The 17003-nt window shown below is 37.0% G+C and overlaps 1 protein-coding gene across 1 annotated transcript; it reads right to left on the reverse strand.

Moving 5' to 3' along the window:
- Positions 1-3454: 3454 nt before the first annotated feature.
- On the reverse strand, positions 3455-16742 carry got2b (glutamic-oxaloacetic transaminase 2b, mitochondrial). The gene is made up of 10 exons (XM_077229497.1): positions 16496-16742; positions 14405-14561; positions 9960-10088; positions 9776-9835; positions 6841-7002; positions 5786-5890; positions 5447-5597; positions 4367-4532; positions 4147-4297; positions 3455-4050 (listed from the first exon to the last, which is right to left on the reverse strand). The coding sequence occupies exons 1-10, from the start codon at positions 16708-16710 to the stop codon at positions 3928-3930; spliced, it is 1419 nt and encodes a 472-aa protein (XP_077085612.1). The 5' UTR covers positions 16711-16742; the 3' UTR covers positions 3455-3927.
- Between the last annotated feature and the right edge of the window lie 261 nt (positions 16743-17003).

Here is a 17003-nt window from a genome sequence, read left to right on the forward strand (position 1 = left end):
AAAAACATATTAAACAGACACTTGATATATAATCTCATTAGATGATTAGTTAATTGCATTTGATAGATTTTACTTTCAATAAGGCATTTGCAATGGGTTTGTAAAAGGTGTTTTTATCCATGTTTAGCCTGAGTTTTGACCAGCACTGACCACCAGGCAGTGTGTGGCGTTTCGCATGCTTCAAAACAGTGAATCATTTTTTATCATTTTATGAAGCACTTGGATCAATTGAATTGAATCGAAGCTTTGTAAAGTTTTAGGTGTGTTCGATAATATTGTCGACATCGGCTGCGGCTGGATGTAACCGATCGGCGAGAGTTGCCGCGTGCAGGCGTGGAGGAGCTGCAAACAGAGACGTGAAGTCGGACACTTTCTGGTTCCCGTAGTGACCGCTCACGTTGTGTTTGCACACTTTACCACAGCTGAAGTGAAATAAATGCAATATTTGCAAAAAATACATATGTTTTAGAGACATTTCCATTCAATACTGTATGTGCTGCTTTATACAGCGTCTGTTTGAACAAGAATAAAGTTACTGTCAATGAAGTAGAATCAACGTTTTTTAATCAGTTTTATTTTGATAAACATTACACATTATAACATCGTGACTACATGAAAATAATTATAAAAATGATTTGTGCGCTTTAGTGGAACTTAAAGGTGTGAGAATAAACACGAAACACGTGATCGTTGTCATGTGGTGAATCCAGCCAATCGTGGAACAGTTGTGTCGTCATCAGAGCTCATGCAGCCATAGATGTCCATGCATGCAGCTGCTCTGGAGAACCTGCGCTGGCCACTGAATTTCTTTCTGAATTCAATATTCCAGTTACCCCCAAAGAGTTTGCCCTAGTTATGGAAGCAATTCCAACAGGAATCTGTACTCTCTTAAAAAAACTGCTTTCACTCTCCTACCATAATTACTACTTTTCCTGAGCCAACTTAAACTCCAATAGGTAAAATATGTTTTTCAGGAAAAAAAGAAAGAAAGAATAAAGTTCGATCCGTTTTTCTTGAAAATATAATTTCTGTTTCTCCTGCAATCTCTTATTGGAGTAATTTATTTAAAAATTTAAATTGTAAAAAGATTTGGTCCTTACAACAGAAATATTTTCTAACTAATAAAGTAAAAGAAGTGTCCTTTAAAATAATAAATAAATTCTACCCTGTTAAATATTTTATGATTAAATGTAAAAGTAATATTGACACCAGATGCTCATTTTGCCAAGTTCACACAGAAACTGTTTATCATTTATTTTGGTCATGTTTCTATACTGAACAACTATGGAACAATATTGAAACATTTATTAAATATAATATCCAGCAATATATAACAGTAACCTTTAAAGACATTATCGGATACTTTGAGTCTGACCCCAATAAAAAAAAGCCTGCTTTGTTATTATTTTATTTTATTTTATTGGTAAATTTTACATTCATAAATGTAAATTCACCGATAACAAACCAATTTTTATTGTTTTTTGAAAGAATTTAAAATATACCTTAACACTTTTTCATCCTCAGTAAATAAGAAAGCTATTAAAACTATTTCAAATTGTAATGTCTTTAATTTGTGTACACTAAATGATATATAAGATGTCTTACCCTCATGATTATTTTTTTTATATATATATACATATTTTTCTTCATTTCTAGCATGTTTGTCATAATAATAAAGCATAAAAAAAAAAAGAAATAAAAAAGAAGAAAGAGAATCTGCGCTGGCTGAGTCCTGCTGCTCTCGAATCGCTCTCGCGCTACTTGCATACGTCACAGTCATGTGGCGTCGCCGCGGCATCAAGTCAGACAAAGTTTCTAACCGGCATGCACTGCTTCAATTCAGCCACCGATCGGTCTGCGCAGAGCTATATGAAGTCGAACAAGCCTTTTGTTTCACCCATCACTACATTCAGCTCATTATGGGTAATGTAGTTGACTCGATTCCATTGTTTTCAACGATTTAACCCTTTCAAACTTTATACAAAAAAGCTGTTTCCTTATAAGGATCCACTTTCCGCCTCCGTGAATCTGCTTTGAAACATTTTTTTTAAACAGTCGGTGACGAGTTAATATTGAGCATGAATTTGCCCCACCATTTTGGGGAATACTTTTTTTCTTTTTATATTGAGATGTTTTATTTAAGATTCTGACAAATTTCTCCATCCACGGTTTTCTTCAAAAAGTGTATGTTTTTGTATGCAACTACCTCAGAGACGCCGGATTCAGTGGCCAAGAGTTGCGTCGTACAGTAAAGAACTTATCTGAAGCAGCAGAAAGGAGCAGCAACTGGCTGTGGTTGAGACGGAAAGATTCTGGCTGTGTACAGGCCGCCATGCTACGGTTTCGTAGATTTCTTGAAAACTTGAAGAGTCTGTTGGTTTATTTGTATAGATTGTATAGTATTTACAGTCATTACGTTCCTATTTTGTCTATGGGAGTGACGACGTAGCTACGCCGTGGAGTTGACGCAGAAGCATAATGAGGCCGTCAAACGGGTTGGCGCGTATGGTTGGGTTGCGGAGAGATTGTGAGATTGTGGTTAGGTCCAAGTGGTACTCGATGTAGAGGTCAGTAAGCTGGGCTGAGTTGAGTGGGGGACGGTGGGGGCCAGAGTCACTGTCGAGCCCTCTTGAGGTGTCGTGGGCTAGTCGAAGAAACACTGAGGACGGAAGGTGCCCACTTGAAGACCCTAGAGATGTTCCCTACTCCGCTCAATCCAGACGGTTATCATGGGGGGACCGCACTGTGGTTGCAGCCGTTGTGTGTGCTGACGCGTGTTAACACTAGACAGAAAGAGATTTACATCACCATATGGAAAGAAGCGTAAATGGATGGAGAAGCATAGGTTACTGTAAACCTGTCTTAGTTGGTGCTTATCTTGGCGAAAACCGAGTACAAATCAGCATGAAGTTTTAACATCTATTCTCGTGTAATGGAAATCTTGTACAACCAGCAACTTAAAAAAATATCCCAGTGTGAAATGTGTATATATTTTTTACATTCTTATAATGCATAAAGGATTTTGTACTGGCTTGGGGGGAAATATTATACTGTATTTATAGACTATAGAAACATACCATGTGTAACAGCCAGTTTTAATGTAACAATACAAATCATTTTAAAAAAATCATTTTTAATTGATATGCAATTCTTGTAGTAAAATAAATTATCTATTAACATGATCAGACTTTTGGACTACAATTTATGTTACTACATAATTCTATTTTACTTTTTCCTCACTCACATTACACGGGAGACTGAATATCAGGTCAATGTCAGAGACTGTAAGATTTATCTTATTTAATTTTATCCATTAAGAGGCCTATTTTTGTTGTTGTAATTTCTGATGTCTGTCTCCCTGATCTGAAGTTAAAAATTATGAGATTACAGCAGTTGTTAAAGATAAAAAGGTTGCTTTGTGTTAAAAAAAAAATCACACACTAATATCTATAAGTGTAATTCTTAATTTCAATTTATTTTTCTTAGAAACAAAGGTAAATTTGAACAGATTAGTGATTGAACTCAGATTTTTCTACATTGACACTGATCAGATTGATATACAGGCTTTGTCTATATGTGGTTAACAATGTGTGTGCTTTGTTCTGTCCCCAACAATCAAAATCACAGAACAATAAATGGACACAATACCCTTTATTATTGTTGTTGTTTTACTTCACTCACACAATAAATAAGTTCATACAGTATTTTTAACAGGATGAAAAATGTTCTCAAATGTGCTCAGTTACAGAACCACAAGATAACCTGTGAGATGACTTATAGGTTACCATTAGACACCCTGGTAACATGTTGACCTAGAAAAACAGCCAAATGAAGTGAAGCCGAGATCTTAGTCCAAAGAGGAATAGTGAGGTGGACTAACAGAAACAGGACCAGTACACAAGTCTCCTGTATCAGCATCATTTTGGTCTACTTAGTGACCTGGTGAATGGCATGTGCAAGGTATCCCACATTTCCAGAGGTCACACCGGCAACGCTGATACGGCCATCTTTAGTCATGTAAACAGAGAACTCCTTTGTCAGACGTTCCACCTGAAACACAATACATAGTCTCCTACTATTAGAGCTTGAACCAATATACAACATTTAGTTAATTATACTACTTTTTGAGTATGTAAAGGACTGTACCTGCTCAGGTTTGAGTCCAGTGAAGCAGAACATGCCGATTTGTTCAGTCACGTGTTGCCAGTTGTGAGTGGAGCCCTCATTTTTCAGATTAGTCACCAGCATTTCTCTCATTTTAATAATACGGTCTGCCATTCCCTTCACCTCCTCCAGCCTACAAGAATACATTTATGTAAACAAAAAGTATGAACCTCTATGTAGGGAGTGTGCAAGCATTTCTCACCATGTAGAACGCAGCTCCGGTGTTGTGAGGATCGTGGAAGCGATGCGTGCTCCATTCATGGGTGGGTTGGAGTAAATGGGGCGAATCAGGATCTTCAGCTGAGACTCCACTCTTTTAGCCTCCTCAGCATCTGCGCACACCACTGTAAACCCTCCAACACGCTCACCTGCAATACAGTTGTACGATTATGATTGTGTATGAACAACAGTTTGGGTTCAGAATGTTTTTTTTTTAAATACTTTTTAATCTTTAATACTTGCATGTTTTTAACTTTTCAGCTAAGATATAATTTGATCAAAAGTGACAGTAAAAAACATTTATAATGCTACAAAAGCTTTCTATTTCAAATAAATGCTGTTCTTTTTAACTCTAACTACTAAAAGAATCTGGAGGGGGAAAAAAAGTTATACCATTTCCATAAAAATATTTTTGATCAAATAAATGCAGCCTTGGTGAGCATAAAATAATTCTTTAAAATACAAGGAATTCAAATAAAAACAATAAAACATTACAGACCCTCAAAAAGGTGGTGCATGCAAGTTTTTTGTTGTTGTTCAATGGCTTATTTTCGTAGGTTATGGCATGTTGTTTTCTGGCCTAAATGGTCCTTATATTTTTTTATCTGCTATCAGAACAGGCAGAGTCTCGCTAGCCTAAAGAAAAGATGATATTCTCACTTCTGGTGTGCATTTAAGGGACACACTGTATCTTTGATATTAAATACAATCATGTTATATTAATAAATTTAAATACATTAACTCGTAAAAATCTCTACTGTTCTAATTTTGAATATTACTTAACATGATTAGATAAATGTATGCCTCAGCAAAGGACCAACAATTAGATTAAAGAGTGTAGTCGGTAGTTCATAGGTCAGATGACCAAATATTACATCCATATTAGATTTGTGTAAAAAAAAAAAAAAAAGCATTTCTTGCTATTTACATGCATACATCAAGATCCAATCTGTGCTAATAAAAAAAAATATATATATTTATATATATATATATATATATATAGGTGGGAAAAGAAAATGGTTTACAGTGTAAATGCAACTTCTGACACACACAACATACTTACCATAGAGACCCATGTTCTTAGCAAATGACTGAGACAAGAGGACGTTGTGGCCCTGCTCAATAAAATATCTCACAGCCCAGGCATCTCGATTAATATCTCCACTAGCAAAGCCCTGGTAAGCCATGTCAAAGAACACCAGAAGTTTCCTCTTCTGCAGAGAGAAAATGGACAACAAGACAGTGAAGCAATATCAGGACAACAGTCTGGAGTGTCTTATTAGTTCTTATAGAATTTAAAAAAAAAAATTTTTTTTTGGCTGTGCTTTTGAATTCATGCCTCTGTAAAGTGAAAAAGAAGGCAAGAAGGATACAAACAAAAACACCACACACATGCGCGCACCTTAATGATGGCCGAGAGCTCCTTCCACTGCTCTGGTCGGGGGTCGACACCAGTGGGGTTATGAGCACAAGCATGGAGCATGATTACACTGTGCTCTGGAATTTGCTGTAGGTAGAGAAAAATTATTAACATTCAGTGTATCTTAGAGAGATTCATAGTTTAGTCACATACTCATGTCAGTAGGGACTTTAACCAAAATTATGTGAAAAATTGAGCCAGGAAGGAAAACATTTTCTCCCTAAATATATAGACTACTGTTCCAAGGTTTGGGCTCAGAATTTTTTTTTTCATGTTTAAAAACATACAAAAAGTTTCTTATGCTTACCAAGTTTGCATTTATTTTATTAACTATACAGTCATTTTTTAATTGCAATAATTTTATAAAATAATTTTATGATTTTACAAATTATAAAATGGAATTTATTCCTTTGATGGCAAAACTGAATTTTCAGCATCATTACTCCAGTCTTCAGTGTCACATGATGCTTCAGAAATTTTGAAGCGTCACACCTTTATAAGACTGCCTACCTGGAGGGCAAAACAAGGCTTTCCTCCATTGCTCGCCAATTATTTTTACCAGGTTTGAGCTAAGTATTAATATCTATTCTATTAATATCACTAGGAAGACAGTGATATTAAAAGACCAAATTCAATATACACCTCATTGATGATGCATACTACATACAGGAAAGCAGATGAATCCAGAATATAAAAGCAACACAGTTCCTCGATAAGTGTTTTTCCATAAAAAAAACATTATAAAGAATACACTTAGTGTGATGTGTTCATATTCTGGGCTTATCAATATAGTGTATAGTGAATTTGATCCTTTAATATCACCGTTTTAGTACATCAAGGCACTTTAGATGTTTTTCACGTTAAGCGTTTTAGAATGTCCAGCTGTTTTTAGTGATTGAAATGTTGCAGCAGGTGCTCAACTTGAAAAGAAAAACAAAACAAAAAACCCTTACTGAACCAAAACTATTGAAGGGTAGTGTACTAATTACAGGCTCATAAAACTGAATGGGAAAGTGTGCTGTGTAGTACTGGCTCACCGAGATGTCATCAAGTGCTCCAGTGAAGTCAAAGCCACAGGTAGCAGAATCATAGTAACGGTACCCTTTCAGCTGCATCCCAGCGTCACCGAAAATAGGGGTGTGGTTTCCCCAGGATGGCTTCGGCAAGTATAATTCCTTTGCTACTAAATGAAACTTTGACTAATGGACAAAAGAAAAGAAAGAGGTGCAAGACACTATGAACAAATTGTCATATGACAAAAGAGCTCCATTTATGTTTGCTGCTTCTAAGAGTCATAATTCTACAGCTTGACATCTGGGTCCATTCTTCGTAGCTCGCTTAATACATCTGATTTGACAGATCTTCTAATTGTGAAAACTGATCTCTGGCCAATTTGGTTCTTCAAACGGATTTGATTAAAATATCTGGATTTAGTTGTCTGTGCGTTCTTGTGCTCATTGGAAATGGCAGATATGATCAGCAATGCAGGCGATTGTCTGGTGGCAAGGTAAATTTACATTTTTTACATTTTTTTACATTTATTCATTTAGCTGACGCTTTTATCCAAAGCGACTTACAATTGCTATATGTCAGAGGTCGCACGCCTCTGGAGCAACTAGGGGTTAAGTGTCTTGCTCAGGAACACATTGGTGTCTCACAGTGGATTCGAACCCGGGTCTCTCACACCAAAGGCATGTGTCTTATCCACTGCCCCATCACCACAGTTAAATGACATCATATTAATAATATCAATATAATATCATCAAACACCTGACGAAAAACTTGACAAATATCTGGATCTTTATAAGGAAACAGCCAAGCAACCAAAACGACATACAGGTCCTTCTCAAAAATTAGCATATTGTGATAAAGTTCATTATTTTCCATAATGTAATGATAAAAATTAAACTTTCATATATTTAAGATTCATTGCACACCAACTGAAATATTTCAGGTCTTTTATTGTTTTAATACTGATGATTTTGGCATACAGCTCATAAAAACCCAAAATTCCTCTCTCAAAAAATTAGCATATCATGAAAAGGGTCTCTAAACGAGCTATTAACCTAATCATCTGAACCAACTAATTAACTCGAAACACCTGCAAAAGATTCCTGAGGCTTTTAAAAACTCCCAGCCTGTTTCATTTCTCAAAACCGCAATCATGGGTAAGACTGCCGACCTGACTGCTGTACAGAAGGCCATCATTGACACCCTCAAGCAAGAGGGTAAGACACAGAAAGAAATTTCTGAACAAATAGGCTGTTCCCAGAGTGCTGTATCAAGGCGCCTCAGTGGGAAGTCTGTGGGAAGGAACAAGTGTGGCAAAAATCGCTGCACAACGAGAAGAGGTGACCGGACCCTGAGGAAGATTGTGGAGAAGGACCGATTCCAGACCTTGGGGGACCTGCGGAAGCAGTGGACTGAGTCTGGAGTAGAAACATCCAGAGCCACCGTGCACAGGCGTGTGCAGGAAATGGGCTACAGGTGCCGCATTCCCCAGGTCAAGCCACTTTTGAACCAGAAACAGTGGCAGAAGCGCCTGACCTGGGCTACAGAGAAGCAGCACTGGACTGTTGCTCAGTGGTCCAAAGTACTTTTTTCGGATGAAAGCAAATTTTGCATGTCATTCGGAAATCAAGGTGCCAGAGTCTGGAGGAAGACTGGGGAGAAGGAAATGCCAAAATGCCTGGAGTCCAGTGTCAAGTACCCACAGTCAGTGATGGTCTGGGGTGCCATGTCAGCTGCTGGTGTTGGTCCACTGTGTTTTATCAAGGGCAGGGTCAATGCAGCTAGCTATCAGGAGATTTTGGAGCACTTCATGCTTCCATCTGCTGAAAAGCTTTATGGAGATGAAGATTTCATTTTTCAGCACGACCTGGCACCTGCTCACAGTGCCAAAACCACTGGAAAATCACAAAATCACGCCGCATTGAAGCAGTCATTTCTGCAAAAGGATTCCCGACCAAGTATTGAGTGCATAACTGAACATAATTATTTGAAGGTTGAATTTTTTTGTATTAAAACACTTCTTTTATTGGTTGGATGAAATATGCTAATTTTTTGAGATAGGAATTTTGGGTTTTCATGAGCTGTATGCCAAAATCATCAGTATTAAAACAATAAAAGACCTGAAATGTTTCAGTTGGTGTGCAATGAATCTAAAATATATGAAAGTTTAATTTTTATCATTACATTATGGAAAATAATTAACTTTATCACAATATGCACATTTTTTTTAGAAGGACCTGTAAAAGTTATAAACAAAACACCAGTCACAAACTATAAGGGTAAAACGAGAATTTTTAAAGCGAAATAATGAGTATTTGTTTGAACCGCACGAGGAGTCTACTCTCACCTAAGCTTACAATACTCCTACGTCATGCGTCGGGTCAGAGGTCACTCTCCCGCCGGAACTAGACTCGCGTACGGCTGTAACCGGAAGCCAGTGATTATAGCTTATATAGTTATATGGATATTTTTCTTACAAAAGCACATCGCTTTGCTTCAGAAGGCCTTTATTAACCCCCTGGATACTTTTTTTGAGCATCAAAATCTCCTATTATAAAACTTGTAAGAGCAAGGATATTTTTTAATATAACTCCAAATGTGTTTGGCTGAAAGAAGAAAGTCATATACACCTAGGATGGCTTAAAGGAGAGTAAATTATGGCATAATTTTCATATTTGGGCGAGTATCACCTCTGCTTAAAAGGACGCAATCTAATCCCATTTACATAAAACAAGCCGGCTCCCGAGCAGGTTTGAGCTCACGGACCTGTTACTATGACAGCAACTCCGGTATGAGCTTCAAAGAACCCAACAATCCTGGATTACATAAAATCACCAACTATAAAATCCAGATAACTGAGTAATCCACGTACAAAGAACGGGCCCCTTGCCTTGATGCCAATAAAATCTCCTTCTCCTTAATGAGGAGATGCAAAACTTTTTGAAGGAATGAATTACACACCAGGAAGTTTGCTCCAATCCTCAGAGAACCAGTGCCTGATATTGTCTGGACAGTGATGCTCTAATGATAGGGGGGGAAAACAGATTAAATGTTTTGCTAAATAAGCATTAAAATGTTAGATAATAAATTATCCAAGATGTAAAAAAAAACCAAGAATGAAAGACACACTGAGAGGCATACTCACCCTCTTGCTTTTGAGAACCTCACTGTCCGGCCCCAGTGCAAGCTCAGCACAAGCCTTACTAAAATCACCCAGACCCCCAATGGGCAGATATTCTTTATCCAGCATCTTAGAGGCAATCAGAGCCTCTGCCTAAACAAAATAAAAAAATGCTTAATTTAAAAATTACTGACTAAATTAATAAAATATTTCATCACATTTACATAGCTAAGGGTCATGAATGTAATAGAAGGATACTGCTTAATCAGAGACAGCCTCTCAAATCACTGAGTACAGGGTGACTTTGCAGAAATACAGAAAATCAAATGCACATGTTAACACGCACACACACCACCCCCTACATTTTGCCAATACTGTTGGAGGACACTGACACGAATGCAAAAACATCTGCACCCTTGAAAACCAGGGGCGTTTCTAGGTTTTAAAAACATCAGGGGCTGAGCCCGAAACATCAGGGGCTGGGGTGGATAATAAGATAACATGATTCGATACAGAGAATAATGTATATTGTAGGCCTATTTGCAGGGGGCAGATTGGTAAAAAAATTCAGCCCTGGCACTGTAGCCACAACAGCTCACATTACACATGCACATTCAAATGTGAGGTAGCTAGGGTGGTTCGGGAGCTCCCCCGAGAAAATTTTGATTTCTCGGACCTACATATGTGCATTTTAAGGTGTTTGAAGGCCAAAAAAAATTGGATAACAATAGTGTTAAAAAGCATGTCAGTGGGCAGTAGTATACATTATTTGTCAAGCAGATAACAGATTCTTAAACATGAGAATGAGGATAAATGTTGAAATGATTGATCCACACTACAAAATGGAAATGAAGAATGTTTCTGCTTATTGTTGACAATACACATTCACATATTCCAAACAGGAATGGCCTTAAATGAGAAATCTTTCAAGAATTATTTTGCATAGATGTTACATTTCAATCAAACACCAGTGCAATCTTTTTGTGTCCAGAGGCACTGCAGAACATGAAATCCACGGGGAGGGGACGGATCCAGATCCAACTCCTCCCACCTTACATATGCCTAAACCTACCCATCTCTGCCCCCTAATCCCTAAACCCACCCCTAATCCTGCCCATCTCCACCCCTTGGATCTTGATCCGACTCCTCCCCGTGGATTTCGTGTACTGCATTGAGGTGCTACTGGGCAAATGAGCAATTTATATATTAGCAATAAAGATTGGTTTCAGCAACTTGTTACTTTCTTGAGTTAAGCAATGTTTTGGCACTAATCAGTTCAATTAAAGTTAAATTGTTCACTCATAAAGACAGTCACTAGTCGCCACCTACTGGCTTAATGATGCAAGTTGTGCAAACACAGACAAGCGGATTGATTCAAACGGTGAAAAGGCTGATACTGGTGAAATATTCGAACACATTCGAGGAGGACCATACAAATAAATATATATATTTATACTTATACATTTTATAAATATATATATATATATATATTGAAGGGGGTGGATTGGAATCCACTGCTGCTTCAATGTATATGTAATGATTGATTATAATTAAGGTATTAATCAATATTTTTCCTTCTAAATATCAAATGAGTTGAATGACTTCTCTGGAGATTTTACTTTATTTATATAAGTTACCATTGTGATTACTGAAATGTTCTTTTCATGTATTCTTTAATGTCTGTATTTGATATCTGAATGCAGTGCTTACTTATTTAACCCAGCTTCCAGAAATGAAATAGGGACTTGTTTTGTGTTTGAGAAAGGTCTTCAATGTGTTAAAACATATAGGGGTCATTGAAGCCAATAGTTTAAGGGGCCATTTCTTCGTTAAAGCCTTTCTTTCCAGTTAGACTAAAGTTTAGCTATCCTTCAGAGAAAGAACGCATTATCTTGATGTTTTGAGAGGACTCTCCTGTTTATAGTGAGAGCCTAGCCAAATCCAACCTCGGAAAAGCTGTGTGTCGGTGTGTGTGTTAATCTTCTTGGTTACAGGTTAAGGAACCACTGGCATTATTGGAGATTGACTGAGTTGTTGTTGTTCTGGACATGCTGGCGCCCAGCAACCCAAATCTGCGACCTGGAAGGTCACGACGTGCCTAACTTCAGCTGCATAATCGATGGAGATATGCTTCAGTCTATCTGTATATGTGTGGAGAATTACTGTGTTTATCTATTTCATAGCCAATGAGAATCATTCATCCTGTAAGCAATGACGTAGCTTAGACCTTGGAAATGGTATAACTGCTGTGATCTTTGTAACTGTAAGCGGGGCGGCCTACGAACTCCTGTGCGAGTATTGAAGCTGACTTCTGCTGATGAAACTGCAAACTATCTTCAGTAAATATTTTCTTTAATTTTTTATAATTCTGACTCTGGGTCTTCATTCTTCATATATGGTTCTGGGTCTTTAACTGTACACCCCTTACAATATATATATATATATATATATATATATTTATACTTATACATTTTATAAATAAATCTATTTATACTTATGAATTTTGCTTATAGTTTCTATAATTAGCCAAGTACATCTGTGTTAAATAGGAATACATTGTAGGAATAATGTTAATCAAGCTGACTAAATCACACGACTGCGCAGCCTTCACACTCACAATAAAAAAATACAATATAAATTATAACAAAGACAACCTCATTATACACAGGAAATAATATTACAAATCTAGACAAATTGGGTTGCTATAGTTAAAAGAATGCCATGAACGATAATTAAGGGCTAGATGTATTTTTCACATTTTTGGTCACAAAATATATATTATTTTTTTTATGACCCAAGTCAGTTTTGATGACTTTCCAATATTGATAAAATGTTAAAATAATAATAATGAAAAATTAGTAGGGCTACGCCAAAATGTGTAACATTTATGTAGCCTACAAAGGAATACAAAAGCCCCGACATAGAGTTTTGACGGAGCTTTAATCTCCCTTTTGGTTATTTAAATACTTAATTGACGACAGAACACAACGTTACATACTCGTAGTTTCTTTTGCGTGATACAGGGCACGCCGCATTTGCGCGTGATATTGAAGAGTTGCGCACCGCGAACACACGGCTGACACGACAGGAAAGTTTGTTTTTCTGAGTTTTACTTAAATAAAGCCTGACAACATCTTATCTGACAGAGGACTGTGCGGCGGTGCTGACTGCCTTATTTATTTATTTTTTTAAATTGCTGTGAGATTGTTTGCTTTTTCGTGCAAATCCTGGAGATATTCTATTCACAATATTCCTACGCCCCATGACGCTTTGCGCGAATTATGGGTGTAACTTCCGTTAAGCTGTAAACAAGCAGTGAAAGACTTGCTCTATGGACGCAATAATATATATATTTTTAAACTGTGTACAATGACATTACATTATTCTACTCACCCATTGATCATTAAAAGTACATTTAAAAGTGTAAAAGCATCAACAAGGTTCTTTCGACAGACCATGAATAACCCCAAAAGTGTGAATCTTTCAACAGCAAAATCGGACGGTTAAATATCACTGTGGTAATCTGTATTATGTAACATACGTTGCCTTAATAAACTTATTATTCAGATATATGACAGATAATACATTTTATTTACCTGTGAAAACAAACCTGGAAAGAGATGATTTGGGGAGAAAAAAAAGAGATTCTTCATGCATTCCAGTGAATTATTAATGGGATATATCGAAAATTAAATCGTTGAGAACAGACCACAAATGTGCAGTAGCTACATATGTTGACCTTTTTCATACTATTACAGCAGACTGCAAAAGGAAAAAAGAAAATAATCACGAAAAGAATGCAGCGACTAAAAATACTTCTTACCGTAGATATTCTTGTTATAACATGTCACGTTAAAATACCAAGTGTAACGTTATTCTCATGTTATTCTTAAATAAAACATGAAAGAAAACTGATAGCTTGACTGATAGATTGAGTCAAACTGACGGATCAGCTTTATTTTGAAAGGCCACCTTATGATTTGAAATGATTCGTTTCAGTCTTTTTGAATGGAAGTTCCCCAAACCGGAAGTGCCGCCCATAATTCGAAACGCAGTAAACTCGTCAGGAATAAGGTGGATACGATAGGCTGAAAAGTGAAAACACTCACGTGGTGCGTCTGTGTGAGACAGATTTCAACAATCACCAGTCAGAGACAGCAGCAAAGCCAAAGCACAATGCAATAAGGCAACTATATGATTTCGGGGGTTTACATAACGTTAGGCTATTGTCCGGTTTCATATCAGTCAACTTTAAAAAAAAAAACATTCGGGGCTACACTCAAAACATTCGGGGCTGAAGCCCCGGTAAAATCGGCTGACGACGCCCCTGTTGAAAACTATTGGTCAATCACTGACAAGAAGCCACCTGAAACTTTAATAAACCATTTAACTCTGAATCAAAGATAACACCAGGTTTAAACTCTCCCCCACACGCTCAGGCATAGGTACATACAGAAAAAGGTACATACCTTGCGGACACAGTTGAGAACATATGGCTTGCCATTGTCGTCCCTGTATGCCCCCACACCCAGGTTCATTTTCTTAGAGTTTGAGTCACGTTTGAAGGCTTCTGTCACCCCCAGGATGGGATCAGGTGGTCCCATCTGCACCTCAGTCCACCATGAGCTAAAATAAAACAGGGCAAAGCATATTAAAAAAATCTGAGAATAGGGTTTTTAACCAAAAATAACTCTAAGAACAACTATTTAGCCTTGCCTGTGGCAATCAAAATACATGTCAATAATATAGCATTTACCCAGCTCAACTACTGTAAATCTGAAACAATACACTTGTATTTAAATGTTTCAAACAGCCATGCAGATTTTTGTATTCGCATTTATAACAGACTTTATAGGCTATTTTTTTAACCATTGTTTGCATTGCTTATTATTGTTCTTCATCGTTATTTTACACTTTAATCTGTTTGAAACATTTATTTTATCATTTTTATGGTCATTGTTTTATACAAGGAGTTGCTGCTCCTTTCATTATGTGTAATTCATTTTAAAATATACTGTATGATAAAAAAAAGTTGTACTCTTTCAAAAAAAAAGAAAAGAAAAAAAAGCGCTCTATGATAAGATTAAGGTTAGCCACTTGACAAAATAGTGTTGTCTCTATAAAACAGTAAAATAAAAGTCAATCAATAATATATCTGATTTCTCTGGAATTAAACAACATTATTGGAAACATTTGGGATAATGCAAGAAAAGTCAAAATATATAACACTGTTCTATATATATATATATATATATATATATATATATATATATATATATAATATATTCTGATATACATGTTCTGATATATTTTTGGATGCCTTTACTGCTATTTACAGCATGATAGCATCAGTAAGCTCTGCTATATCTTTTTAAGTGCATTTGAGGCCATGCACAGTCCCAAGGAGTCAAAGGTCAGTCATGGAGTCAAGTTTCAAAAACTCCTACTGCATAGCTAGTGTGTCAAAGGGGTTATTTAGTCTATATGTGTGTTTTTATACAACGCTATAACTTTGGATCTGACATTACTTGGGAGTTTAATTGTTGCATTAATTCCAGACTTTAAAAGATAATACAAAATTGTTCAAAAGCTCAATTTATACTAGTGGCCAATGAGAAATGTAATATCAGTGTCAAAAAATGGCAGTAGGCCTCATTACTCTACACCCCTTTTATGTTAACTATCAAATACATGGACATGAGGCTGTTGGTGTGGCATAAGTGGCTGCTTCTCTTTAAGAAAAACTTCATACTGTACTAAATAAGAATTATTGATCTTCGTTCATCATCAGCTCTGCTTTGCCCTCCAAGTGCAAAAGGACACAGACTACCATGATTTCTTGACGGAAGACCCCGGAAGCAACATGGCCAATCAGAAAGCTAAACCTGCATGTTCCACCCAATGAGCGCACAGGAAACCTGTACGTACGGTCTCCTGGTGAGATCAAAAATAGTTAGGCACGCTATCGCGCTCAAAAGAATGCAATTCATTTATACAGCACACACGATTAAAAAAGTAATGACCCCTATCCATATGCACAGGATTAAGTGACGGACAGCTCTTACCAAGAAATAATGTAGAATAAGGAAAACGATGGTGAATTTCTTGCATTTTTCGAGATGAAGGTCAGAGGGATGCTGAATGATTATTTTAGTAAACACGGTACAGATGCGCTGTACATTTTTTTGTGTTAAATCTGATCGATTACCAGCTAGAAATTTGAAGATGATAATACAAAGCAGTCTACAATACAGATATCTGGTAACACCCACATGGTCTAATATCGTGAGCTGCAGTGTATCATTATACTGCATCAGCTCCATGTGAACGGATGTGAGACTGTTTGTACGTTACGCGCGTGACCGTGAGCACAAATCTGATGGCGTGGGTTATAAGTATTAATTTAATCCAATAGTATTATTTAATAGTATTATTGAAAAACCTATTTTCCATCCTGCAAGTATTAAACTTCAACTTAAAGCAATTCCGTGCAATTCATTCTCAAAATGTGACATAATTGTCACAGAATAAGATAGACAGACTATTTTAAGGTTCCTTACCTGGCTCGAATGGGTAGGGCAGCAAACGACGGCGTCAAACTCCCAACAGAGGATATGAGCTTGGTCGTTTTGAGGAGAGCCATTGCTTTGTTCCTGCTGCTGCTGCTGTGTCTCGGCTGAAGCGCAGACAATGGGACGAGCACGGTTGTGAGTAGTATGAAGCTGCAGACTCGGAGACCTGCATCTACAGTCCCCCTGCACCCAGAGACCCGCATTCTCAGACCCCTCGTTTTTCGAGACAGCGCCTCCTATCAAATTGTATCGGATAAACATGTGAAGAACATGTGAAGAACTTAAGCCAAAACGTGACTATCTTCAATTTTATTTAGCGAATCGTAGTAGCCTACTCGTTTGATTTATTTTTTAATAAAACTAATTAGGCTAATCGATACAACATATGAATAGTCCATTTAATATTTGTAAAGATAGTTTGTAACAAGATTTGAGCCGTTAATGTATGTTTTTTTCGCCCTCTTCCCCCCAAAAATAGGCCTTTAACCTTGGACTT

This window comes from Siphateles boraxobius, unplaced genomic scaffold (genome assembly GCF_051911475.1).
Source record: "Siphateles boraxobius isolate OS27281-9 unplaced genomic scaffold, OSU_SipBor_1 130, whole genome shotgun sequence".
NCBI lineage: Eukaryota > Metazoa > Chordata > Actinopteri > Cypriniformes > Leuciscidae > Siphateles > Siphateles boraxobius.